The 26608-nt window shown below is 37.3% G+C and overlaps 1 protein-coding gene across 1 annotated transcript in view; it reads right to left on the bottom strand.

Moving 5' to 3' along the window:
- Window positions 1–26608, bottom strand: part of hcn4 (hyperpolarization activated cyclic nucleotide-gated potassium channel 4) — a 94395-nt gene that overhangs the window by 50168 nt on the left and 17619 nt on the right. The window contains exon 3 of the mRNA XM_026913470.3: window positions 11613–12036. Coding sequence (XP_026769271.1) covers window positions 11613–12036 — 424 coding nt within the window. The remainder of the gene's footprint in view (window positions 1–11612; window positions 12037–26608) is intronic.

Here is a 26608-nt window from a genome sequence, read left to right as displayed (position 1 = left end):
GCTAAAAGCAACTTTTGTTAGCTGAATTAACCGGTTAAACTCGCAGGGCTCTTTTGTAACTACATCCTTTTCCTTTTAGTTACATTTTAGTTACTAAATAATTCATACTACTTGCTGAATAATATGCTATAAGATGAATAAATGAATAATAAGTGCAGAGACAGAGGTTAAAATATGATTGCTTTAGCATGTGTAATACGCAAATCAACTCATAAAATTTAACTATTTTCCTGTGTTGGCTCTAGTTTCTAGCTGTTTGATGCAAAAGACGGTTGTTGAAAACTGGATAAATTGTGAATAAAACACAGCAGGGTGTGCTGATAAAGCAAAACGAGTCAAGCAAGTCATTTATTTTCCTATAACAGCACACCTAAAGTGTTTTATTCCTCTTACACCAACGCAATTTGCCAAACAAACATTTTTTAAAAATTTATAGTTACATCTAATGTTGTGAAACATGCATGGAAAATGTTCTTGTTAGCCATAAACCTCAATGCTCTCTATCCTGAATACTTTCCTGTTTTGGAAAACACAAAGTTACTGCTACAACTCCATGCACAGACACTACAGACTCCTTTCAAAAATGATAAATATACTGTATATCTCCTCACAGAATACTTCACCATATCACACGTTTACACATGTATGTTTAATATGTTTAAGTGGAGCATCTGCCATTAAATTCCCTGTCTAGAATCTCCAGTGTGTAATTTGTGTAAGTATTATTGTTGTGATTATCATTACTGTGTTAGCATGTTTTAGAGAACAGAGCCCTGAGGAACCACCTCGAACACAACAAAGTTTTCTATGTCTAATCAGCGGTGCTGAGAACCCAAGTTGATCAAGAACCAACTGAAATATGGCCCAAAATTATTACATTTGATTTTCACTGTTAGCTGTCCTTAAACATCTCTGTCAACTTCTATAAGGAGCTGAGGGCTCTCCAGCCAGGCTGGCATGACAGCATGCAAATCTCAGATAAAAATGGTAATATGAAAGAGCAGAAGCCATTAGACATAATTGGGTTCAGCTAAGGGACTGATCCTTCTGTCGCTCGCTCTTTCTCTCTGTCGCTTTCACTTTCTCACTCGTCGATCTTCAGAGTTAATAAATTAGCAACGCAAAGTGTAGAGAGGCTTTGGTGCAATCAGAGAGTAAAATTCTCTTGGTAAATTGCTGAAATCTTCTGTAATGTAGGGTTATTATGCCAACTGAGGTCTGAAGAATTAGGTTTAATGCATCTCTGTTCACTGGAGCTCCAAATGGTGAGAGACTGTTCTAGGAATGTATAAATCATGGAGATGGTGGGCGTAGTGGAAGAGCTTCTCCTTTCTTTCACTCTCGATGCTTTTCTGCTGTTACTTAAAAAAAACACTTAATAGAAACAAAGAATGTGATTCTCTCTGTCTCAACAAAGCTACATATAGCATTGAAGATGATGATGGACACACACACACACACACACACACACACACTTCAAAACTAATTCTGAGAGAAACTAACTGGGGGTTTTGACTGGTGAGGCTGATGAGACAAAACAAACAGATATAGAAACGTCAAGCACTCTTTTACATTGTGGCAATTTGGTCACTTTACCCTGCATTTACACCAGTGATTTTACCTCATGTTGATTAAGTTGCTTTACTCTGCTCGCTAATGGGCAGTCCTATCTTTAGTGTACCACTCATTGCCATGGTTTCACTAGTAGCACCAGGCTAGTCTATAGCTACACAAACAGCTAGCAACAGAACGTATACAAAACCAAAAAATGAAAAATTGTCACCAATTAAATGTATTCCTGCTTAAATATAAATTCTGGAGGGAAATCGCTCAATTACAAATTGCATGTGTTCAGTGCATCATTGTCTATAGCAGGGGTATTCAACTAAAGTGTGCAAGGGGTCAGATTACATAAAACTTCTTGCTTACGATGGTCCAGATAAGCAAGGAACATGACTGAATGGTGACAACACTTACCTTTTAATGCCTTAACCATCATTGAATAGTATATGGCTATAAATAATACAATTTGAAGCAGTTTTGTTTTGTTTGTAGTTTTGTTAGTAGTGATGCTTTACGTTTGACTAGTGCTACAGACGTATTGAATTTGATACTGGGGGAATAAACTTGTTCATTCTGTGTTGCTAATCAGACCAGAGGTGGTAAATTACATGAAAGATCTATGCACATTTGTCCCCTTTCTCAGCTAATGCCTCTAGCTGTATACCTGTATGTGTACCTAGTCTCTGGTCTGATGAGCTGCCTTCAGCTAAATAAATTACATAAATGCATGTGATTGGATAAAGCGCAACAGAGGATGTGCTACAGAAACGGAGTTGGTTCATGGTTAGAAAGCTGGAGTTGCTAAATTACATCCAGGTTTTTCATACATGTATTAGCTCTGCTACAGTATTTTTTCAAGTCCTTGATCCACCAGTTGATGATTTGTTCAGTAGTGTCAGAATGAACCAAAGACATTTCGTGACCATAGTATTATATATATAAGGTACTGTTTTCCATTTAATCATATTTCAGATAGAACTTTATTAATACTAAGGAAACAATCCAAAGGGACACAGGGAGACAGAAACAGAAACTCCACACAGACAGTAACCCAAGCTCAGGACCAGGAAAAAGTATCTGGAGCAAAGAAACATGGATGTCCAGTGGTAGTCACCACATCACTTAACTTCTCATATGCCTAAAGTTTAACTCTCTCGACTCAGTTTAATGTTTTCACCTTGCGCAAACGTCTTGAATTTGAATTTCAAATCTAATTAAGATATATACATAGTGTGTATAAGTTGCAGGACCCCAAGGACTCCTATATGAAACTGGCAAATTCAAATCTATGTGAATAAACTGACTCATCTCAGTATAGCCTGGGGAAATTCACTATGTTGAAGCATCTGGTGCTGGCTGTCACTGTTACTAATGATGATGAATGCTCAGTGTGATTGATCCATGTGAATTCCAAGACAATTACTCACACACTGCGCAGCAAACAGTGTTAGAATTCATTCTCACAGCTTCAGAAAGAGGGCTTTGGTGTCTCAACGCTATGTGGCAGATGGATTAAACTGGTTGTCATATGCTCATGTTCGCTCCAGACAGAGCTTCTCTGAAAATCCTTTAGTGCTGTCTTAGAGACAAAGAGGCCACACAAAGCGGGAGACCTCCTCCATCAGCACTTGGAAATGGGATTTATCTACAGAACGCAAACGGAAAGTTCAAATGAAAGTGTTAAATAAATCAAAACTATTCTACATGTTAAATTCTTGGCAGTATACCTCATCAGGTATACATACTCTTTGCACACTCTTGGCATTTTCTCAACCACTTTATAAGGAGCTTCACCCAGGAGGCTTTGTTAAAGTTCCCAAATAGGCCAAGCTCTTCACTGCTTCTCCTAAGTTCTAAATGAAAACTACTTATTTGTAAAAACTATGTCATCGGAAAAAATGCATTTCAAAACCTTCAGTATTATATCTTAAATCTAATGTGTCCAAACTTTCGGGATTTACTGGATTTACTGGATCTGGATCTGGAGCTTATCCAGGGAACACTGGGTGTGAGGCAGGAATGCACACTGGATGGGACACCAGTCCATCGCAGGACATGCGTGCACACACTCACGCTCATATACACAGTTGCGTTGAAATTAAATGTTCTCTTTTGACCTAGATACTGTATCAAGAAACATTCAGACAAATTTCAACATCCAGGACTGGTGTGCTTGATTCCATTTCATTCTATACAAATTGATCTGTAAGGCAAGGCAGGAATGCTAACACCACCACTAAGTTATTCATCCTACATCCACGATTACATTATGAGAGATGGTCTAAGAATACCACCAAGCTAAAACACTGGAAGGGAGGAGTCACTACAAGCATCTTGTAGTAACTATAAATTATTTGCTAACTGAAATTAAACTAATATTAATGAAATGTAGTTATAATAGTGAGCTACTCATTGTGGAACCCTTATAATGTCTCTATATGAATAAACTCTTTATATGAATAGAGTCCAGGAAATTGTTTTGGATTTTGAGCATAATACAATGAAATGGAAAATTTGCACATAATGGATGCATGTATGTTTAAGGTTAGCTAACTAACAGAGTAAACTAATACTTACTACAGCTGTTACATATAAACAAAGTAGCTGTCTACATAAACCTCAATTTAGTCAATGTCTTATTGTAAAATATTAAGTATTTTAGTACACCTGCTTGCATTTATACACAGTTTATACACAGCTTTGTCTGCCAGGCTTTCACCTTTTGAAAAGAAATTGCATCAGATTGTGATGCCTTCTAGGCATGTTCTGCTCTTAAAGTCCTGTTATATTTCTAAAACTGTTGACTCGATCGCTCGGCCCTACATGTGGGCAGCTGATAAACTTCACTGCAAGGATAGAAATGTTGAGAGAATAATGATGAATGCTAGGGGTTGGTCAACATCAACTAATCATTAATCATTAATAATCGCTCAGTTGAATATTTTTACGATGCATAATTTTGGTTTCTAATTTTTCAGGCAACAGACTAAAATAACAAAATTAAGGTAGCTTAAATATTGCTTTAATTATTCATTTAATACCATAGCACTGCTATGCTGAATTCTCAATTCTGACTGCTCTGAAGGTGTTGATTAAGTTTCTATAACAGCTGCTCTGACAGTCGTTTTCACTGCAAGGGAGGTTTATATTAATGTGCACACTCTAATATGTTATTGTTTCTATAGTAACAACCGGGACTTGTACGGTGGATCCACCACATAATCTAAGGCTAATATTAAACAGACTAAAAAAATTTGCTGTTACTTAACAAAGAAAAATGCATGGATCAATGTGTGGATATGGTGAAGTTCTCCGTGAAGAGACAGTTAACATTTATAGAAGGAGACTCCAGTGTCAGTGCTTTGTAACAGTCAGTAAGTTTTCCGATACAGGAAAGTCTTCAGGAGAGTTCTTTACACTTTCCGGTTCCTCTGTAACATGACAGCTGCATTTTGTTGTTGTTGTTGTATTATTAACTTCAAGAGAGCGAAAAAGAGAGAAGGTTTTGAAGGACTGTTTATAGCTGCCATAACATAAGTGATTACAGGAACTAACATGTCTCGCAGATGTTCTATAACATTAAATATAACAATAAACAGTTAAAAAATATGATGTATCATTCAATAATAAGGTAAAAATTGTAATTGCTGGTAAATTGCTGTGGTATAAGAGGAGTAAAACACTTTGTGACGTGACTTTGGGGTGGAAAAAGTGACTCCGCTTTGCCGCAGCAATGTCACGTCGTGTTTTATTCATCATGTATTATTTCATAATACCGATATACTGAGATTTTCCATGCATATTTTGTAAGTTTGCTAAAAAACTACACCTGTCAGTAGGTTACACCCAGTATTTCTCTTGAATTTAATTTTATTCTGCCTCAAAATGCAATTTGTTCTTCTTTTAACATTTGTACATATTCACTCTTGCCCTCCATTGGGAACAAACCAAGAGCAACCCCAGTCACATCAGCTGCTCTAGATATGTTATGACATTATTGTAGTCTGTTTATTAATGGCTGATTGTTATCTAAGATACAAAATATATGATGGCAAAATTATACCTCCAAATAATAATCATAACTTTTTAGCACTACCACTGAAGCCCGGTTTGATGCCACTAGTTTAACTTTTCAAGCCAATTTCTGTAAAACTTTATGTGCAATGTTCTACTTATTATGCATAATCCATCAGTCTCAGTTTTTTGTAGCGATGTTTTCGGTACAACAAAAGGTCATAGTTATTTATTTAACTGATGAATAAGCCTAGCTGTGGTCGATATTAAAGGACCGTGTGCTGCATCCACACATCCCTAAGAAATATGTCAGACAGTTGTGAGGGGAACATGAGCCCTGAGCCAGTCTGCAAACTAATTCACTTTATAAATATAAATGTATACCTAATGAAGGCAAGTTAAAAAACTGTAATAAAATGAGACTTTGCAATCAGGGAAAAATCAGAATGAGCCAATAAAGAAGGAAAGTAGGAAGGCATACATATACATACAAAGGGTTTGAATTTAAATATGCAAAAGTACACATTTTACACTTGAATTTAACTATGATTGTGTAACTGTATTTATTTTATGCATGCTTTTTGACCATTTATAGTTACATTTAATGTTATTGAGCATCCGTGAAACAAGTTAGTTCCTTTTAATACTCATGTCATAGCAGCTATAAACAGTTCTTCCTTCACCAGCCTCTATTTTTTTTTCCTCGCTTTTAACATTAAGACAAAAATAAACAGCTTGTCATGTTACCAAGAAACAGAAAGTGAAAAGTCCTCTGTCCTAAAGACTCTCCTGTGGTGTAAAACTTACTGATTGTTACAAAGCACTGGCACTGGGGACTCCTTCCATAAATGTTAAATAAACATCTCCTAACAGAAAGCTTCACTGAGTATAGTTTTTTTTAATCTGTTTATTATTAGATTTAGATTATATGGAGCATGCACCATACAAGTCCCTCTGATATTACTATTATTATTATTATTATTATTATTATTACAGAACAGAAATATCAATAAGAATGGGCTCGTCAGGCGGGAATATTTTATATAATTCAGACACAGAGATAAAACATTTGGATTGAATTTTTTTTTTTTTTTCACTTTTAATACATTAACACAAATTATTTTCCCATTTTGTTGCTTGTGATAAAGGAACCTCTGTGAAATCTAACACATTAAATGCCTGACTGCTATAAATTTAATTCCCTTGTCTTCTTCATTGTCCTAAGGGTGTGCAAAGTTATGCACTGCATAGTTCAACTTGTACCTGTAACCTGCAAATTTATACATATGCTGAAGCAGTATTCAATCAACTAAACTGTTCTCTATTAATTTAAAGTAATATGCTATAATTTAGGTCATGTTTCGACTGAAACGTATGGGCAACGTGGATGAAAGGGGGTGTTTTGATTATAACTTGTAAGGTAATGCTAAGATTAACTCCTGCAATGGATTACATATTCTTTTTGTAAGTCTTGCAAGTCGGCTAACTGAACATATTAATTTCAGTCAAGGCACATTTGCCTTGTGAAGGACTCATCACTGTAACTGCCAAGTCTTTTTGTATAGCTCATAATACGCTATTCATACTTTTCTTCATCCCTCTGTTATCTCAAACTGGCCAGAGTCTCACAAAGGTGCCAGGTCACTGGGTAAAAAATGAAACCAAAAAAGCTCATCAGTGGAATTTCTTCTATACTTGTAACTACGTGATCATATTCAGAATTGGCCAGCCACTCCACTGAAGTATGCGAGTTTGGGCATGTCGGATAATTCCTCAAAAATGAGCACACATCCACTGGAGCAGCATAAGCCATAAAATCTGAACCTTCCCACATGACAATATTAATAGAGATGGACTCTCTGCCTCCACATAATAAACAAATACAGATGGTCCAGGCTCCAAAGCTCCCTACACCAAGATCAACCCGCCTTGCATAATTGTCTGTCATGTTCCCGCCCACTTACGTCATCTTTATTAAATCTTCCTGGTTGATTTGGGATTTGCTTGTGGTCCTAAAGAGTGGTTTAAGCGCAGTCATTAAATACATATTGGCCTAAAGGGGATGCTTCAGCATTTTAAACACCTCCTTCATTAATGCGCTCAAACCATGTCCCTGGACACTTGACTCTAAGAGCTCAGCTTGCTCTGATAGCCAACATGGGGGCGAACGATGACGTCACGAGCGTCTGGTGCAGTGGTCGTTCTCGGAGGTCAGTCATTAGTGCTTTGATTCGATTTTGATTTAATCACATGCTGACTAATTTGATTCCACTGCATGCTTTGTCGATGGAGGAGGACATCCGGGCAGCGTCTTATTTTTAGCCGTGGTGAAATATGACAGCTACAGTGAACCAGCTGTCAGAGTGAAGGGGCAGCGGAGACGTCGTGGCAGCCCTTCTCAGTCTGACGGTTACTGTGTAGCACTTAGGAACGTTTTATCTCTGTCACTCTTATCCCTGTCACATTGCTTCCCACCATCTTCCAGCCCTAGCTGCTACCACGACCAGTAAAGCCATTCCTTGTTTGGTGTCTAGAGCATCTAGAGCAGATTGCTTGGTGAGTGAGATGAGGTCATGATCGGTGCTGTCGCTTATCAAAAAAAAAAAAAGCAACAGAAACGCTTACGTCACAAAGCAGAAATGGTGTTTGATTATCACCATGGACACCAAACTATGATTGAATTTAGTCTCTTTCAAAATCCATGTATTCATCTTTTATGATTAAAACGATGTATACTAAGATTTTGAGTCACCTAGGTGAATATGACCTTGAAGACACTTTGTGACATTTTGATGCTCACCTTCACCTTCATTAGCCAGCATCAGACTTCATAGCACTTTACACATTAAGGGTTGCATGACTATTAATGTTTAGTACTTGACCTAGGGCATTGCGATATGGCAATACATATCGTAGGACAATAAAAGAATGTCTAGTGCTAGTTATTTTCCTATATCCCCAATGACACAAAAGCCACTTTTCAGCAGCTGATTTACATCGGAGCTGTAACAAAAACAAACAATCATGGAGGAGCGGGACACCGAGCGAAACGCCCCGCAACACTCCGACGCAGAACAGCCATCATCTCGACTAAAATGAGGACGAGGAACTTGAAATTAAAAGGGGAGGTACTTCTCTCGTTTGGACGTGGTTTGTGTATAACAAATCATACACTGACCAGAAAACAGTCATTTATAAGGTATGCCACAGACCAGTCATGAATTTATTTTCAGTTATTTTGTATAAATAATTTTTTTCATCAGTTTTAGAGAATCGTAATATATCATGATATATATCATTTTAAGATATGAAAGTATCCATATTGTGATATAAGATTTTGTCCATATCGCCATGTGGTAATGGTATAGTCTTTTCCATACTTACAGCAAAAATGTAATTTTAGGCTTTTTTTTAAGTCTGATAAAAAAAAAAAAAACAGCAAAGAGTGTGTCAATTGCCATAATCAGGCTACAAATTATATTTCCAGCTTCAGTACTCACTTAGACTACAATTTTAACAATGAAAATAAATAAATCTGTCCAATAAATGTGCAAAATAATAAATCTGTGTACACTATTTAAGGATGTCCCAGTTCTGGAGCTGAGAGCACGCAGCACAGACGTTCACGTTCATCAAACTGAGCCCTCCTTATAGCTCAATGACTAGCCTTCTTTGGATAGAGGATGCTATGTCTATAGCAGTGTCTGGGAGGTCTTTCCAGGCTGATAATGACCCAGCAAGTCCAGCCTTGGTAGCATCTTTGAGCTGACAGTTGGTCGACATCCTCTCAGTGCAACTCCTATTATTATTATTATTATTATTATTATTAAACTTCCTCATGTGCAAATAGTACTCACTGATCTAAATATCTAGCCCATACCTGTCACACTGTCACAGAGCTATCAAAGCTAACAGAGTACAAAGCAAGAGAGTGGGTTAGGGTATATGATTCTGGTTTTGGGGCATTCTCTCCAGTAGCTGAAATGGCACAATAAAGGAATTCCCTCATGCAACAGTAAAATAAACACGAAGAACACTTGCTTCATGTTGGGCCATATCACACCACCCCATCATTGATTATTTTCCTATAACAGCACATCCCATCATACTTTTGCATTAATTGTCGGACTCTTTAGATGGTTAAAGAACTAAATTCTGTATTAAACATACTTTTTTTAGGGTTGAGGCCTCACTTTCTTCTAGCTTCAGCTCTCCAAATGTAAAATGTAAGCTCACTGGTGCATTCACTGGTGAAATCAACAATTTATAAAAATCATTTGCTGACAAGCATCAAACTGATAATTAGCTTGCATCCTCCTCCCCCAATCGTATCTTCATCTTTAGCATCGCTCTGCATCATCATTCACACACTTGTGACATACATGTCAGATGTGAAATAAAAGTCTGAATCTCTTTCAAAATGATTTCCCCTTATTACTGATATGTAAATGCACAGTTTTAACAGGAACTGATTCTGACTAGAACATGGTAATGGGACGTGGTGTCTTAAAGCAGAGTGTGTCCTGACTAAATGAAGCCCCAGCTGGGAAGTGAGGTTTCACTTCGCACTCTGCACCTCCGAGACTCTGCTCAAGGATTCACCTCGAGATGTGGGAACATTTCTAATTATTGCTTTAATTACACTCCCACAGTCCCCGCAGGAGAAAAGGCAGAATTATGGGCTAATATTAGCATGCTCCATCCGAAATTTTTTGTTTATCTTCCTAAACTGATATACGAGCTGCATATATTTATGTAAAAGTATTACTCTGTATAACAGTCCTATCTCTTTTGTTAAACGAGGGATGTCATTAAGAGGGTGCAGTGTTCACTATAATAAATATAGAGCTCTGAATTATCATCCTGCTGCTTCATTAAGAAAACCAAATACCATGGCAAATATCATTCCATTAGGAGCTGAACTGAGCATTTTACAGCACTGACTTTGTGTGAGAGATGTAGAGGAGAAAGAGCAAGGGAGGTAATAACCCCTATTTCAGGACTTTTTAGTCTGTGCTCCGCTCACTGAAGTGTACTGTGTTCTGGGGGACAATTGGATCACAGCCAAAGGCCAACTGTAATCCTCACTTTAATCTATTTTAGACCTTACTTCCTGTCTTCATTCATCTTCACTAAGCACTTTATCCTGGTCAGGGTTGTGGTGGATCCGAAGCCTATCCTGGGAACACTGGGCATGAGGCGGGAATACACCCTGGATGGACAGGGCACCAGGCACACACACAGACACACACATTCACACACTCATTCACACCTAGGGACCATTTAGAGTTGCCAATCCACCTACTCTGAAACCGGAGCTCTTGGAAACACACACAGACAAGGGGAGAACAATAATCCAAGATCAGCATCGAACATGGGGAAGAGTAGGCTTTGAAATCTGTTTTGTCCTCCTCTCTATTTAATATCATGCCTCGTTAAGCTGTATGGTAAGATCTACTGCAGCAAGCACCAACCACCGAAAACAGGATCTAATGCTCGATATTAGAGATTATGCCACAGTAAATTGTACAGAATATAAACAAAATATTTATACAGAAGAAAAAGAGCACCCTGTCATGATTTTAAAAAGATTGAGAAAATTAATACTGACAAGGACAACACAAAGAAGATGCTCCTTGAATAAATATTTACAAGGAAAAAAAGGATTATTTGACTTTGTATCAGACACTCTATGGTTTTTGCAGCAATGGGTGTGAATAATTGTGCAATCACAATTATTCTTTTACACTATTATTTGTAAATAATTTTGCAATCTGTATAGATTTTTGCCCCATTGCCCCCAGTATTTTGGGCTAATTTGTGTAAATTCATGATATATAAATTCAAGTATATTTCAGTTCCAGGTTCTAACACTACAAAATGTGAAATGTTCACGGGGGGTGAGTACTTATGGAAGAGTATTTTTGTCCCTATGTCATGTTTCTGATATTCTGAAATTTAGCTCAATATCTTCATAATGCTGAAGCTTCATACTCTACTTCTTATGGCACTTTTAAGTAGATAAAATGTCATACCTCTTCCCACTGATGAATGTAGCGTATGAGTCTGGACAGCCTCAGCAGACGTAACAGACTGAGTATCTTTGTGAAACGGACAATCCTGAGCGCACGTGCCGTCTTGTAGAAATCCGAATCGATCCGCGTCTCTACAATAAGGAAGATGTAGTCCACTGGGATAGAGGAGATGAAGTCCACCACAAACCATGAGCGCAGATACTTAATCTTTATCTGCTGTGGGTCCAGTATAATCTCCGTGTTGTCCTCCTTGACGATGCCCGTGCGAAAGTTGAGCACCAGGTCCATGAGGAAGAAGGTGTCAGAGACGACATTGAAGACGATCCAAGGAGGAGTGTGCTCATCCTTGAAGAAGGTGATGCCCACGGGAATGATGATCAGGTTTCCCACCATCAGCAGCAACATAGTGAGATCCCAGTAGAACCTGAACAGGACAGAGGACACGGCAGCAGAGGATGGCGCACCCATGGGACAGAAAGAGAAGAAGAACAGAGAGAAGAAAAGCAAAGTTAACCAGCACCTCTCAAGAGTTTGGAGTCACCTTGTTTTATTTTGTATTTTTTTTTTTTTTAGAATTTTTTTAAAAAGTTGTTTCTTGTCAATCCATTACGGAAGAATACAAGGAAAGGTTTTGATAACAAGGTAACATACTTACCACTGGGTACATTTTGTAGTACTTAACTATTAATGTTAACGGAAAAGTGTAATATTTCAAGGAAAACAATGTTGATCCAAGCAAACTAACAAACATGAAGAGCTTTACTGAGCCAACGCTTTTATATTTATACTTCTGAGAACCTTCAAGCTTACGCACAATTCACAAACGAAGGTACAGCAGGTTAGCTGTATAAAGTACGCCTAGCTAGCTAGCTGTAAAATAAACTTAACGAGCTAGCTGCATTTTTCTCTGGCTTTTAATCGATCCATAACCACACAACTATCACAAAACTGAATATTAATTAATAATAATAATTAATAGTATATTAATATTAAACTCAATGAAGTTGGCAGTTTTTCCTCTGTTAATCCTCCATTCTGTCCCCGCACAAATCACATGAGCTAATTATATTTGTAACTCTTAAAGATCACACAAGTAATTTCCAAGGTATGAGCTTCTGTAGTAAAGCTTTCATCAACTTCTCAGGCTCATAATTAAATATGCAATTGTCAACAGGGAGAGAGAAAAAGAGAGAAAAGGATGCAGTTAAACAGGCTTGCTAATGGATTAGCGTTAAGTACATTTCCAACTCATTATAATGAAAATGACAAGACCACACTCTCACAGATTTCAAGATGCTGCAGAAAGTAATGGTTTTGCATATTATTTCCGAAGCCCAAGCCAATTATTGTCCCTGTGTCCCCTTAGAGACATTTTCCTCCGAATAGATAAAGTGCAAAGTGAATTGATAATGTCTGTTTTGTCCCCCTTTTTATCCAAGATATATATGAACACCATCCAGGACCAGTCAGTTATTGAAGATGAATGAAAGAATTAAAAAATATGATCCAAAATTTGGAAAAAGAAAAGACAAAAAAGGCCCCATGTAGCATCCCCCTAAAGGGTTCTTCAGCTGGTCCTTCTAGGAGAACTCTTAGAAGTTCTATATGGAAAATTACAACAGAGGGTTTACATTTCAGAAAAGGTTTCAAGTAGAACCCCTATGAGAAGGTAGAACTGTTGACCATCCAAAGAGTTTAAGATTATGGATTGTTAGTAGCAAGAAACTTGTTAGGTAATGTTAGCTGGAAAATAAATTATTTCCTGGGTTTACTGCTGCCTTCAGGGGAAAAATATACTACCTCCAACCAGGGCTGGGTGATATTGCAAAAAAAAAAAAAAAAAAGATCGATATTTGGGGAAAATTCCTGATAATGCAAACAAATGATGTTTGCAAGCAAATAATGCAAACTATAGATAGAAAGATAGATAGATATATTTTCAAACATTAGTTTTCCAACACAAAATTAAATGTTACTGAAAAATGTTTGTAGGTCAGTAAAGAAAGCAGCAGATTACATAAGAGACACTTTTCAGACAAAAAAAAACATAATGAAGGCTGCTGGGTTTTGCTGCAAAAATAAGAAGCGAGTGTGACAGTCAAAGTCTCCAACACTTACAGCTCATTTCCTTATAAAACTGCATTGTATTTGAGACTACTAATTTTTTTTTTTAAAAGCAAAGGATCGTCACACCAAATATTGACTTTGTTTCATCTATTACTGTTTACTGCTCTTTATAGTATTTTTTTTATGTAGAAACAATTAATTTCATTATTTTCGAAGGCATCTTTACTCTACAGCATTTCTTTGCATGTGCCTAAGACTTTTGCACAGTACTGTATATATAATTTGCTAAAGATGGGGCTGTTATTATTTTTCACAACTTAGTGAGCCCTTCTTTCCTGACAGAGTAAATGGGGACCATGTCTTTTGCGACATGACATGCCACAACTGTGAAGTCAACATGTGGCTGCTCACGGCAACATACAGTAAATAAACAAAGTAGAACTACTTCTCATCTTTAAAATACTTTTAAATACCTTTAAAAGTATTAGCTTTAGATGAATCAACATACTGATATATAATCGCTCAGTCCTCAGTGAAGTGCTGCCTGTCTCTATCTTGGCGTTTTGTTTTTTGTTTTTTTAAACTAAGTGCGCAGTGCTTGGGAACAGCGCAGACTGTAGGAGGCATTTAGCAAGTTAAGAATTTTTAAATAGCATTTATGGATTTTTAATTTTAAAATTTAAATATATATATATATATATATATATATATATATATATATATATATATATATCTAAATATTCTCAACAATCTCAATTTGAAAATCGCGTTAAAACATTCATTCAAAATGTTGATCATGAAAATCACCCAGCACTACCTCCAACATTTACCGAAAGAAAAGTGGGAGGCCAAAAAGTACCACTCCTCAAGAGGACAAACACATTAAACTGTCCAGCTGTTGTAATCTCTGTTAAACCTGTCCTCAACTGACACCAGAGCTTAAGAGTACATGCCATGTGCCAGTCTCATTAGCTACCATGTCCAAAAAGCTTAGGAAATGCAGGGCTGATGGGCAGGATGTCGAAAACGAAGCCACTTCTAAAAGAACTTAACAAAAGGAAATGGCTGTAGTGAGTGAATAAGTACAGACAGAGAAGAACTGGAAAAGTGTTTTGGGGTCAAAATGGAGAAGCTATGTAAGACACTAAAGCAAGCAGAAGCAAGCTTTTTACTAGAGCCCTCTTACTCAGACTTGAAACAGGTGAATTTTTATCTCAATCTCTGTGTTTTTTTTGTTTTTTTTAATCTCAGCGCGCAATGTTTGGGAACGACGCAGGCTATAGGAGGCATTTATCAAGTTAAGAAGGCTTCGTTTTTCCTTCATATTGGTATAAAGAGTCAACAAGAGATAGAGCTGGTAAGAGCTAATGTTAAATTTAAAGGACACTCATGGTGATGTCATACAATCAATTTGGCAATTGGATGATCAAATTTAGTGTAAGCACTTCCCTTCTTGACCCAGAGACACCATGGAGATGTCATATGGCTCATACGGACGTCAAAACCCTTCACATAGTGAAATTTTGACATTTTCTACTATATATAGTTCTGAAAACGTTTCTGGACTGTTACAAAATACATTATATGTATGTAAGTTTGTGGACACTTGACCATCACACCCATATGTGGGCCTTCCCCAAACTATTACCACAACGTTGGAAGCACACAGTTGTATAGAATGTTTTTGTATGTTGTAGCATTACAATTTCCCCACAACCACGTTAGAAAATCTCATGGAAAGTCTTCCCAGAATAGTGGAGGTTATTATAACAGCAAAGGAGGTCTAAATCTTGAATGGGATGTTCAAAAAGCACAAACCTTTGGCCATATATTATCTGTACAACCCTCAACCAGAAGTAAAGTTTTAAAATCAGGTTACCACCAAAATTGAAAAAGAAAAAAAAAATTAACAGTTGGATTTCATTCCAAGCGAGGCAAAGACACTTTGCGAGCCGGCATCAGATTACAAACTGAATTTATTACAGTTGTGGCCATTTAGCTACCTCGTGTAGCTGTGGAAAAAAGTGGATCAAAGCCTGACATTAACTGCATGAGAAATTCACATCAATGTTTTAGAAAAACTTTCTTTAGGCAAACTGACTGTATTTACTGTTAAATTTATTGAAACTGGCTCCTTCACTGACGTGATCTTTGCAGGCAGACCCCAAGACAAGTTTAGAAAGTAGCCTAAATAAAAGGTTTTTTATTATATTTTATTACATAATATATTTATGTTTTCTTGAGATGCCCAGACATACTACTGGCAGAAAAACTCAAACGACATTTTGGTCAAATCCAAAATTTTTAGCTGTTTTCAGCCACAGAATTCAGCCACAGCGACAGGTTTTCCCAGAAACATGCCATCAAACATAGCATATCATTGTAGTGCAAGCAAATAATCATCTAGGAAGCCAAAAACAACATGCCACTTGAGGCTGTGCATAAAAATTGTACAAATAATATCTAGACAGCAATTCTATAATTTGGGACAGATCCTTGAGGAGTCTGGATTCCCAAAGAAGACTTCCTGGGAGGATGCAAAAACGGAGCCAGTTTTCTGTAACCTTCCGCCTACGCATGCCCTCCTTCATCCCAATGGTTTGTGTATTTGTGTGCGTGTGTGTTATAAATTGCCCTCTGGGGCCAGTCGGTAATTAAATCCAGATTGGCTGCATTGTGTAGTGGGGTGATATATTCTTACTGCTCTATAGATTAGAGAGAGAAGGTCAGCATTTTGAACAGGTGATTTACCCTGCTAAGTTTAGAACCGCCTGTAAAAATCAGTCTTAGAAGCTGCAAAACAACCAATTCCAGGCACACGCACACACACACTCACACACACACACACTCAGGTTTGTCTTACTGAGGACTTTCCAGTGACATAATTAATGATGGAGTAAATTAATGCTATGCTTACACCTAAATCTAACCATAACCTTAACCTTAGTAACTGAAAGTAAACATTTTGGCTCTTTTTTTTTTAAATAAAAGCTGCAGTTTTTATTTTAAAAAAATATATTCCTCATGGGGTCCAGCCAGATGTTCCCACAAGGTCAAAACTACCAGATATCTTTGTGGGGACCATGATGTAAAAAGAGGTCCTAAAACACACACACATACACACACACACACACACACACACTTATTTGAAATTTGAATCCAAACATTCACTCCTCTATTTTCAGGAAGAACTTTCAGCTTTTTTGTGGACAAATCAAGCTACACTGAATAAACACTAATTACAGGGGAAATTACATACACAGCTGCCTGAGACGCTTGAGCTACGTTATGGATGGATTAGCACAGGCACACACACACACACACACACACACACGCACACACACACACACACACACACACATTTGAAGCACTGACAGTAATTGGAATTCTTCAGAGTAAGCAGGGTATCCACTGTTACGGCTGCCTGTCGGCTTGCGGTATATTTAGCACCACGTTTCTGACACCATTCGCTCTTGTTGAGATTTAAAACCCAAGAGGACGGTAGACACTTCGGAAGATTACGCCCCTGCTCGCCGCTAATGACATTTGTTCTTCCAATCTCGATGTTCCCCCCACATTGGCCGATGTCGCAAACCCTGGGAACTGAGATTACACACACAAGCAGGCCTGGTGCTGGGGAAGGGCCCTGATAAGTCGTAATGGATGTGCCGTCAGTCCGAGCCATTCCCTTCATTTCTCTGCACATCACGCTTGGCTCTCGACTGTCGCAGATGTTTGGCAGACACGTCTGTCTGGGCTAAAGGATGAGTCTGCTTCTCTCCTTTCTAGCTGGAAGTCTGATAAAGAGCTATAGTTGGACTTTAGTAGCACAGAAAGCAAAGGTAATGGCCAGTGAAAGCTCTATTGTTCCAAAATGTTTCACTTAATGTTGCCTCTTAATGTTTTTTTCCCCCTTTTGCACTGAAGCTACACTTAACCATTACAGGAAGTCTATCTCACTCAAAATCTTTTCAAACATCTAGTTGTTTAGTATAATGTCATGCATACTGTTACACAATCTGACTTCCTATCATCTATAAAAATACACAATATTTTAGCAGGTATCTGAATGCTATGATGTTTTATAATTTTTTTTTTATTTTTTGATTCTGATAGGTCTGAAAGGGTTGATTAATTTCTATAAAAGCATATCTGACAGTAGTTCCTGCTGCAAGACAAATCACAGGTTTATAATAATGTGCTCATTCTAATATATTATTGTTTCTCTAGTGACAGCTCATTCACAGAGACTTGTATGGTAGACACTCCATATAAAAGAATTTTATCCATCCATCCATCCATCGTACCGCTTTTCCTACACAGGGTCACAGGGGATCCTGGAGTCTATCCCAGGAGACTTGGTGCACAAGGCAGGAGACACCCTGGACAGGGTGCCAACCCAACGCAGGGCACAATCGCACACACACTCACATACTACAGACAATTTAGAGATGCCAACCAGCCTACAATGCATGTCTTTTGACTGGGGGAGGAAACCCCCCGAAGAGGGCAGAGGCAGGATTTGAACCCCCAACCCCAGAGGTGTGAGGCAACAGTGCTAACCTCTAAGCCACCGTCAGAAAATTCACTCTGGGTAATTTCATATTAACAAATATTTTTGTGATCACTGGGCTGCTTAGCAATGTAATTTGATGTAAATATATGAAGATTCAAGCATGTATTTAGGGAAAGGATCTTGATTACATGTTAGCTGTGTTAGCCTTGTAGCTACAGTGCGTGGCCATCAAAGATGTCTTTGCTGATCGAATATATTAGGGGTAAGTTAAAATTATATACATTACAGTAGATGCAAGGATGGAAAGTAAGAAACTACATGTACTCTTATTGCAGTACCTGAATACATGGTTCACTCTAACAGTAATTTTTTGAATGTAATTAAGTCACAATTATTTTATTTTTACTTGAGTTTTTTTTTTTTTAAATAAAATGTTCAACTTTACTTCATTTTACAGAGAAAAAAATAATGATGCACTTAACCCCGGAAAAAACTGTAAGCCTATTAAATAATTTCATTTAAATAATAAAATTTTGAGATCCAATCAAAACAAAGCAGTTTCCTGACAACATTTTTTGTGCCAAATCCTCAGCAGCAATGTCTGAGACAGTGGAGACAGATGTTTATCAGATGCAGTACCTTCAGTTTTAAATGCTTCAAAAGAAACAGCATGATAATGATTATTATGCATATTACTATGTGAGCCAAACCCTGTGGAGATATCGGCATTTTATAGCTCAACATCCAACCCGCAGAAATGTGTACTAATAAGCCATTAGCTAGCTGTGAGCTAGACTAGCTAGCCAAATCTTTTACTGATTTATAGTGTGAAAGCTGTGTATTAAACTTAAGATGTCACTTTGAGGTGTAGTAGCAATTGCATGTTGTGTTAAATATCTAAATGTCTAAGAGCTGCTACAGGCTATAGGTAACACTCAGGATAATGTGTAAGGAGGATATTTGCTATGAAGATAGCTATGAAGCTGGGAACATGTACAAATTAACATGAGTGAGCTAGCTAGATAATGAACCTAGCAAGCTACTAGCCTAGCTTCATTAACGTTCTTTATATACTGTTGATAATTGAGGTGGTGTTCACTTCAGGATTGTAGACGTATAAAAAAGTAATTTGTAAAGTAATTACTCGAGTAATTGATGAAGGAGATGACTCCGCTGCCCAGTTGTAGGCTTGAAGTGTATCGTGATAGAAAAGGTATTTGTAATTATATTATCCTTGTAACTATTATTTGTTTTTGCGTTTAGTCGTATGCTCAGTGCTACTTTACAGCCCCATTTGCCTACATGATAATGTAATGATAAGAAATGCATGTTGCTCTCTGCAGCATTGTGCGTCACCAGGGACTTTATGATCACGTGTGTCTCTTTGTCTCTGTGTGTGTGTGTGTGCGTGTGTGTGTCTATCAGGTCCGTCCTCTCCTCATCTAATATTGCTTCTTAATGGAGGTCACTTCGCCCAAAGTATGCAGCGATCCATTCGCTGTTTTATTATGCATTGGAAGCCTGACATGGAAGAACATTGCTCTATAAATACAGCAGTATGTGTGTGTGTGTGTGTGTGTGTGTGTGTGTGTGTGTGTGTCCGTGTGTGTGTCCGTGTGTGTGTGAATATCACAGGGTAAAGAGGACCATAGCAAAGGCACATGACCTCATGCTTAGTATTATATGCACTTCACTTTTTTCTTCTATAAAAGGCAATGTCCTTTGACTCAAAAGAAGCATGGAGGTGTCTCTATTCAGAGGACAAGCAGAGGTGAAGTGATGGAGGGAGAGATTAAGAGCAGAGAGAAAAAAGGAGACAGAGAAAGAAAGGAAAAGGAAGCTGATGTTGGAATTAGTGATTAAACACTAGGGATCTTACAGTAATGGATTTATTTACAGTACAACAGCATGCAAATGTCTATGGGTCCACTACAGGGAACAGGTTATGATGATAATAATAATAATAATAATAATAATAATAATAATAATAATAATAATAATTAATAGTAACAGTAGTAGTATAGCACTTTTTGTACATTTATAGCTCAAAGTCCTTTACAGTGTGAAGTAAAAAAAAAAAAAGAGAAATAAAGAAACAAAAGGTATAATCAAAATATAATAATAATAATAATAATAATAATAATAATAATAATAATAATAATAATATCAGTGACAAAAATGACAACTGTTTAAACTATAAACATATAAATATAAGAACTATAAATATAAATAATAATTATATATACAGTACTGTGCAAAAGTCTTAGGCACCCTATTTTTTAGTACAAACTTTGTTATAGTTTTTTATTTTATGACTTCTACATTATTCAGTCAGTACAAAAACATTTTAGAATTCCAAACATTATTATTTGCTTTATTTGCCTGACAAATGTTTAATGGTAATGTGTTCCAGATATTTGGTGCATAAAAACAAAACATTTATTCAGGTTAAAAGTTGTAATTATGCAGTATGTTGAAATTTATCAAATTACTATACAAATGTATTCAGTTAATATTGATTATTTGAGAATTCATTGTTTAAAAGTGTGATAATTTAGTATGTAGCTGGTTGAAAACACCTTGTTAGCCTGCAGTTTCCTCAGGATTACCTCAGACATTATTGTGAACAGTGCTTTCACACTCATGTGAGCCAAAAAATGTGTTAAATTGTCATGGCTGAAGCCAAAACTGATGCAACACGATGGTGGAGAAAGTCAAGAATGGCCTTAGCCTTAACTTTAACCGTGGAGTCCAGTGAAACCAAAGCAACTGTTTGCCCAACTAGCAGAAATAGCTATTTTTCTCTTCTGTTTTGTACTAAGGTTTTGTTAAGAAAAGATTAAGGAGCTATTAAGGAAAAGTAATACAATTAAGTATATCAGGTGATTTATAACTGACTTAGTCACAGAAGCAAAAGCAAATCAAAACTAGCAGACTAACAAGCATTAGCATGTTAACATAGGCAGGACATCTTTACATTTATAGTTGGTAGCACTTCCTTTTTGCAGTTTTTTATTTTGAAACTGATCATGATTGTGGATTGCGGATTGTAGGATGCAGAACATTAGTGATGATAAGAAGATGCAGTAGCTCTGGTTGCTTACTTGGAAATTTGGCCTGAGAATTACCAGGCTATAAATATTCATGCTGTTCACATGCTGTATAGTTTATACGGCTTTTGTGAGAAATTTCATGTATAAGGTAGTACGCATAGCATTTCATTTTGAACATAGTGAGAATTATAATTAATATTTTAACCCTATCAAAGATCTTTAAAAAAATCAGATATTAAATTATTTGAACAGTGAAAAAAAATAAATTTCTCAGCCATGTCATAATGCCAATGCAGGTAAATTTTTCCCCTACAAATGACTACTGCAGTGCCATTTAGCCTTTAAAAAGTAAATTTTGGGTTTTTTTTGTTAAAAATCATTTTTTCAATAGTGACTCTAAGAAAGCAAGAATTTTTACAAGATTTTTTGCTGTCAGGTTGCATTTTGCTCGTAAATGAGTAACAGGGTTTTTTTTTTTTTTTTTTAGCACAGAATTAGCAAAAACAAATATTGTGGTCAAATAGCATTCATAGCATCCTCTGGACATTAAAGACATTCAAAACTTTATTTATATATAATATAATGTTATTATAATGTTATATTTATTTATGAATAATTTACTTTCATTCTACAATTTGGGTAACAGGTTATACTTTCAAAGTGGCCTTGTCAGTCAAGATCACAATATCCCTGAAAATAAAGAAAAAAATAATGAGAGGACTTATATTTCTTCTTCTCATGATCTTCAGGAAATGTGGATGTTGCAACTTCCTGTTGAATACGTGACTTGTCGAATATTCCAAATATTTCACACAGGTGAATGTGTCATGTGTCCCGTTAACAGAGTTGAATGAATGTTGTGGGAACTAAAATGTACATTCTTCATAATCTATAATGGATGAATCATTCCAAATGATATTTCATGCATGAGAAGTTAAATGGATTCACACCTTACTGTAAAAATAACAAGAGCTTTGAAGTATTTTAATGATTATGTTTCAAGGTAAAGTGTTGCTATATTGGACATCATATGTGATTCCCTTGTTATGGATGCATTCCTTGTAAAGAGATGTTAGTATCTAGGTAAAACCTTTTCGTTTTTTCTAGCTTAACCTCAGTGTAGCTTCATTTCAACAGAGAAGCAGACAGAAAATTATATTAATTAAAGAAGGTGCTTGAATTATATTATTTAGGTCGGATCCCTAATCACTTGAGGGAAAGAAAATGCTCACTGCGTTGAATCTCTAAGAACACACCGTCTTGACTTATATTAGTAAAGAATAGAGTTGGAAAACTACAAATGCACAAAATTTGATAACAGTAATGAAATAAAAACAGTGCTTGGCACTGAATTCGGACTTTCAGACTTTCAGACCCTACTGCAGGTAGAAAATGCAGAATTTACAAAGCGAAAAACGCACACACATTCTGCGCTGCATCTGGTCATGTTCCGTCTCTGGACAGACTCTTTGACATTTCAGCGCGAGACACAGATAGTAGCGCAGAGACGCAGTCATGTTTCTCTGAGAGCCTTCAGAGGACATCTGTGACATGTTTTCACCTTCTGAGAGCTTCTAGGTACATGATAAGTCTCTCTCAAATACACACGCACACACACACACACACACACACACACATGCACACACAGCCCTGGCAACCCATCAACACTGAAACACATTCCAGCATCATGGATACTAGTGAGTTGAGGTGGAGGTACAGACAGAGGAGTGGATGTAGAAAAAAGAGAGAGAGAGAAAGAGAGAGTGAGTGAGAGAGAGAGATGAAATGGCCCCTAGAAAGGTCGTCTGTCATTAAGAGGTGTACAGACAGGAAGGCGCTCCCCGTCACTCTACCCTACCCTGACTGAATGAGGGCACACGCTCTCTTGTGTGTGTGTGTGTGTGTGTGTGTGTTCACTGTCTCTCTGTGAATATGAATGTCTAAGTGACTGATGTGATCATTTATGAATATAAATTATGAACACACACCCCCACCCCCCTTATATTATTGAATAATGCATTTTCTTGCTCTTGTCAGTTGTTTGCTTGCTGGGCCGTTGTTTGTTTGAGGAATCCTCTTCAGAAGTGCTGATGTGCCATCTGCCTCTAAATAATGCCTCATGTCACATTAGAAACTTGCCGAGACAGAAGGGAGGAAGGAAAGAAGGAAGTCGGGGAGGCAAAGAGACGAAACGGGTGCCGTGTTGTATTAGACAGTAACAGTGTAATGTGCCTGCATGAATTAGGCCTCTCAGGTGTGGCTTTTCTAACACAGTGGAACTCGTGTGTGTGTGTTTGTGTGAACAGTTTGCGTTTTTGCTATATCACGCATAACTCCATACTTTGTTCGTTTTTCCCTTCATATTTTGTTATTGGTAGGGAAAAGGAATCTTCACTTGGGTGATATGAAGATATAATAAGATAAATGTCAAAGGCCTGTATATGCACTATAGCAGAGGTCGTCAACTGGCGGACTGAGGTCTGGATGCAGAGTACACTAGCTATATGGCCAAAAGTTTGTGAACACCTGACCGTCACACCCATGTGGTTCTTCGCCAAACTGTTGTCACAAAGTTGGAAGCACACAATTATAGGATGTCTTTGTGTGCTGCAGCATTAAAATTTCCCTTCACTGGAACTAAAGAGCCCCAAACCTGCTCCAGGAAGTAAGGTTGGAGTGGAGGAACTCAAGTGCCCCACATAGAGCCCTGACCTCAACCCCACTGAACACCTTTGGGATGAACTGGAACACCAACTGCACCCCAGGGCTCCTCACCCAACATCAGTGCCTAACCTCAATAATGCTCTTGTAGCTGAATGCCACAAATCCCCACATTCACACTCCAAAATCTAGTGGAAAGAGTGGAAGTTATTATAACAGCAAAGAGGGACTAAATCTGGAATGGGATGCTCAACAAGCACATATGGTTTTGATGGTCAGGAGTCCACAAACTTCTGACTATAAAATGTACTTCAGCAGACCAAACCAATACTTGAAAAAATACTGTATCAGCTCTGATAAACTCAGATAAAAAACTCGCCATTGGCTCCCAAGCGGCGCAGCAGAAAAGTGTTCTCCCTATCATCAGGGGATTGACCCACAGCCATCCAGGGCCAAGAGCAAAATTGGCCATGCTCTGAGGGTGGGATGGATGGCATACTCTCTCCCCTGTCAATCAGATTGACACTAGCCAATCACGGGCATCTCTGAGGTCATGCATGCAGGATAGGGCAGACAGATGTTTTCCTCGGAGTGGATTTCACTACCCTGTGACGCTGCATGAGCAGCAGTTCAAAAAGATGATGGCTTCATGTGTCTCGGAGGAAGCTAGCCCCACCCTCCCTGGTTGGAAGATGTGGCAGGGGAGAGTGGCTGGGGAGAGTTAGCTAGTGGGTGGGAACTGGCAAGACCAAATTGGGGAATTGCTGTTGTTCAGCGATTCTACTTTTCAAAAACTGAACAACCTTGGCTTCTCTGTTGCGGCCAATCACATGGATTCTTGTAAATTATTTAGCTGAAGACCACCTTGTTTAAGAAAAGTTGATAAAACAGAATGCTTAAAGATGAATATACAAAGACGTAGCCTATGCATTTATTCCCCTTGCATCAGATTCAGAACAGATGTGTTCGTGATGCTAGTCAAGCACCAAAACAAAACAAACCACAACGACTTCAAATTGTCTTATTTATACACAATAATTAGTGGTTCAACATTCAAAGGTAAATGTTGTCATCATTCAGTCATGTTAGGAGTAATTTTATGTAACCGGACGTTTACGAGTTTTAGTTGAAAACCCCTTTGCTATATGTTTTTCTCATTGTATTGTGGGTATTTTTTACAACATCAATAAAAAAGTAGCTGATTGGATATTCATTTTTTTCTTTCTTTTATAAATTCATTATTTTTTATAATATTTTTGAAATGTTGTGGCACTTCTGTTTTTGCTAGCTGTCTTAAACTCAACAAATGCACATATCATGATGCATATGGTACGTCATTTATTTCAACATTCTGAATTCTAGCAATATGTATATTCTCAATCTGTAATATAAACAGTGTGTTCACATGTTCACACAGTATATTACAGGGTATGAGTGTGTGTTGATGTGTAAGTGTGTTTAAAAGCATAAGATAAAACAAGTGAGAGTAATTTGAGAGAAAACAAATGTACCATTATGTTTCAGCATGTGAGAAGAGAGGAGAGTGAGCGTATAGAAATGTGTATGTTTGTGTATCATCTCTTGTCTCAGTGCATGACCATTATCTTCCCCTAGCTGGTGATGTAATCAGCAAATGGAGGGAGCACTGTGAAAAAAAGAGTCTCTATCCCTCTCAGCCGAGCTGATCCACTGGGTCACCGAGAGAGGGGACAGGATATGAGAGACAAGAGAAACAAAGAGAGATATGGGATAATGTGTTATAGGGGAAGAGACAAACAGAGGGAGAGAGATAGAGAGCGGTACAGGGTCAGTGACAGAGAGGGGTGGGAAAGTGGTACCACATGGCAGATGGACTGAGATAGAAAAAAAATACGTGTGATCCAGATGTGAAATTAGAAAGTAGAGCAGGTAGGAGAATGTGAGAAAAAGAGAATGAGTGAGAGAGAGAGAGAGAGAGAGAGAGAGAGAGAAAGAATGTGTGATTCCACAACTGAGGTTTCTTCCTGATATTACATTTACAAATATGTACATAAACTAAATATAAAATACATTTTAAACACAGGTAAAGGGTGTATAAACATTAAAATATTTCAAAAACACATCTTATTTTTGCCTTAATGTGTAAATCTATTTAACACCTCATGCTCGCCTCATGCTCAAACATCCTTTTCCAAGAGTCAACCATTATATACATTTTAGTCCCACAACATTAACCTGAACACATCCACCCCTATGAAATATTTGTAATATTCCACGAGTCACATGCTCAACAGGAAGTTGCATCATCCAAATTTCCTGAAGATCATGTGAGGAAGAAAAGTTCTCCCGTGTTTTTTCTTTATTTTTCAGTAATATTGTAATAATGACTGATAAAGTCACTTTTAAATAATAGTTTAAAATTAAATTATTATTTTAAAACAAATTTGAAGTAAATCATCACATCATTGTCCTTAATTTCCTCAGTTAGCATGGATTCAAATTAACCACATGTTGTGTATTTGACAATTCTATGCTAAAAAAAAAAAAGAAGCTCTACCTTGTTACTCATTTAAGCATAAAATGCAGTCTTGTTTAATTAGCAGAGATTGGTTAACACATTTTTTTTTGAATGCTTAATGCATATTGTCATAGATTCAATATTAAAAAATTATTTTTTTAAAAAAGCAGAATTTTTAATAGTTACAAGGGCTAAATGGCAC

This window comes from Pangasianodon hypophthalmus, chromosome 6 (genome assembly GCF_027358585.1).
Source record: "Pangasianodon hypophthalmus isolate fPanHyp1 chromosome 6, fPanHyp1.pri, whole genome shotgun sequence".
Classification (NCBI taxonomy): Eukaryota; Metazoa; Chordata; class Actinopteri; order Siluriformes; family Pangasiidae; genus Pangasianodon; species Pangasianodon hypophthalmus.
The sequence above is the reverse complement of the archived record's forward strand: the minus strand, read 5'-3'. Positions and strand labels throughout refer to the sequence as shown.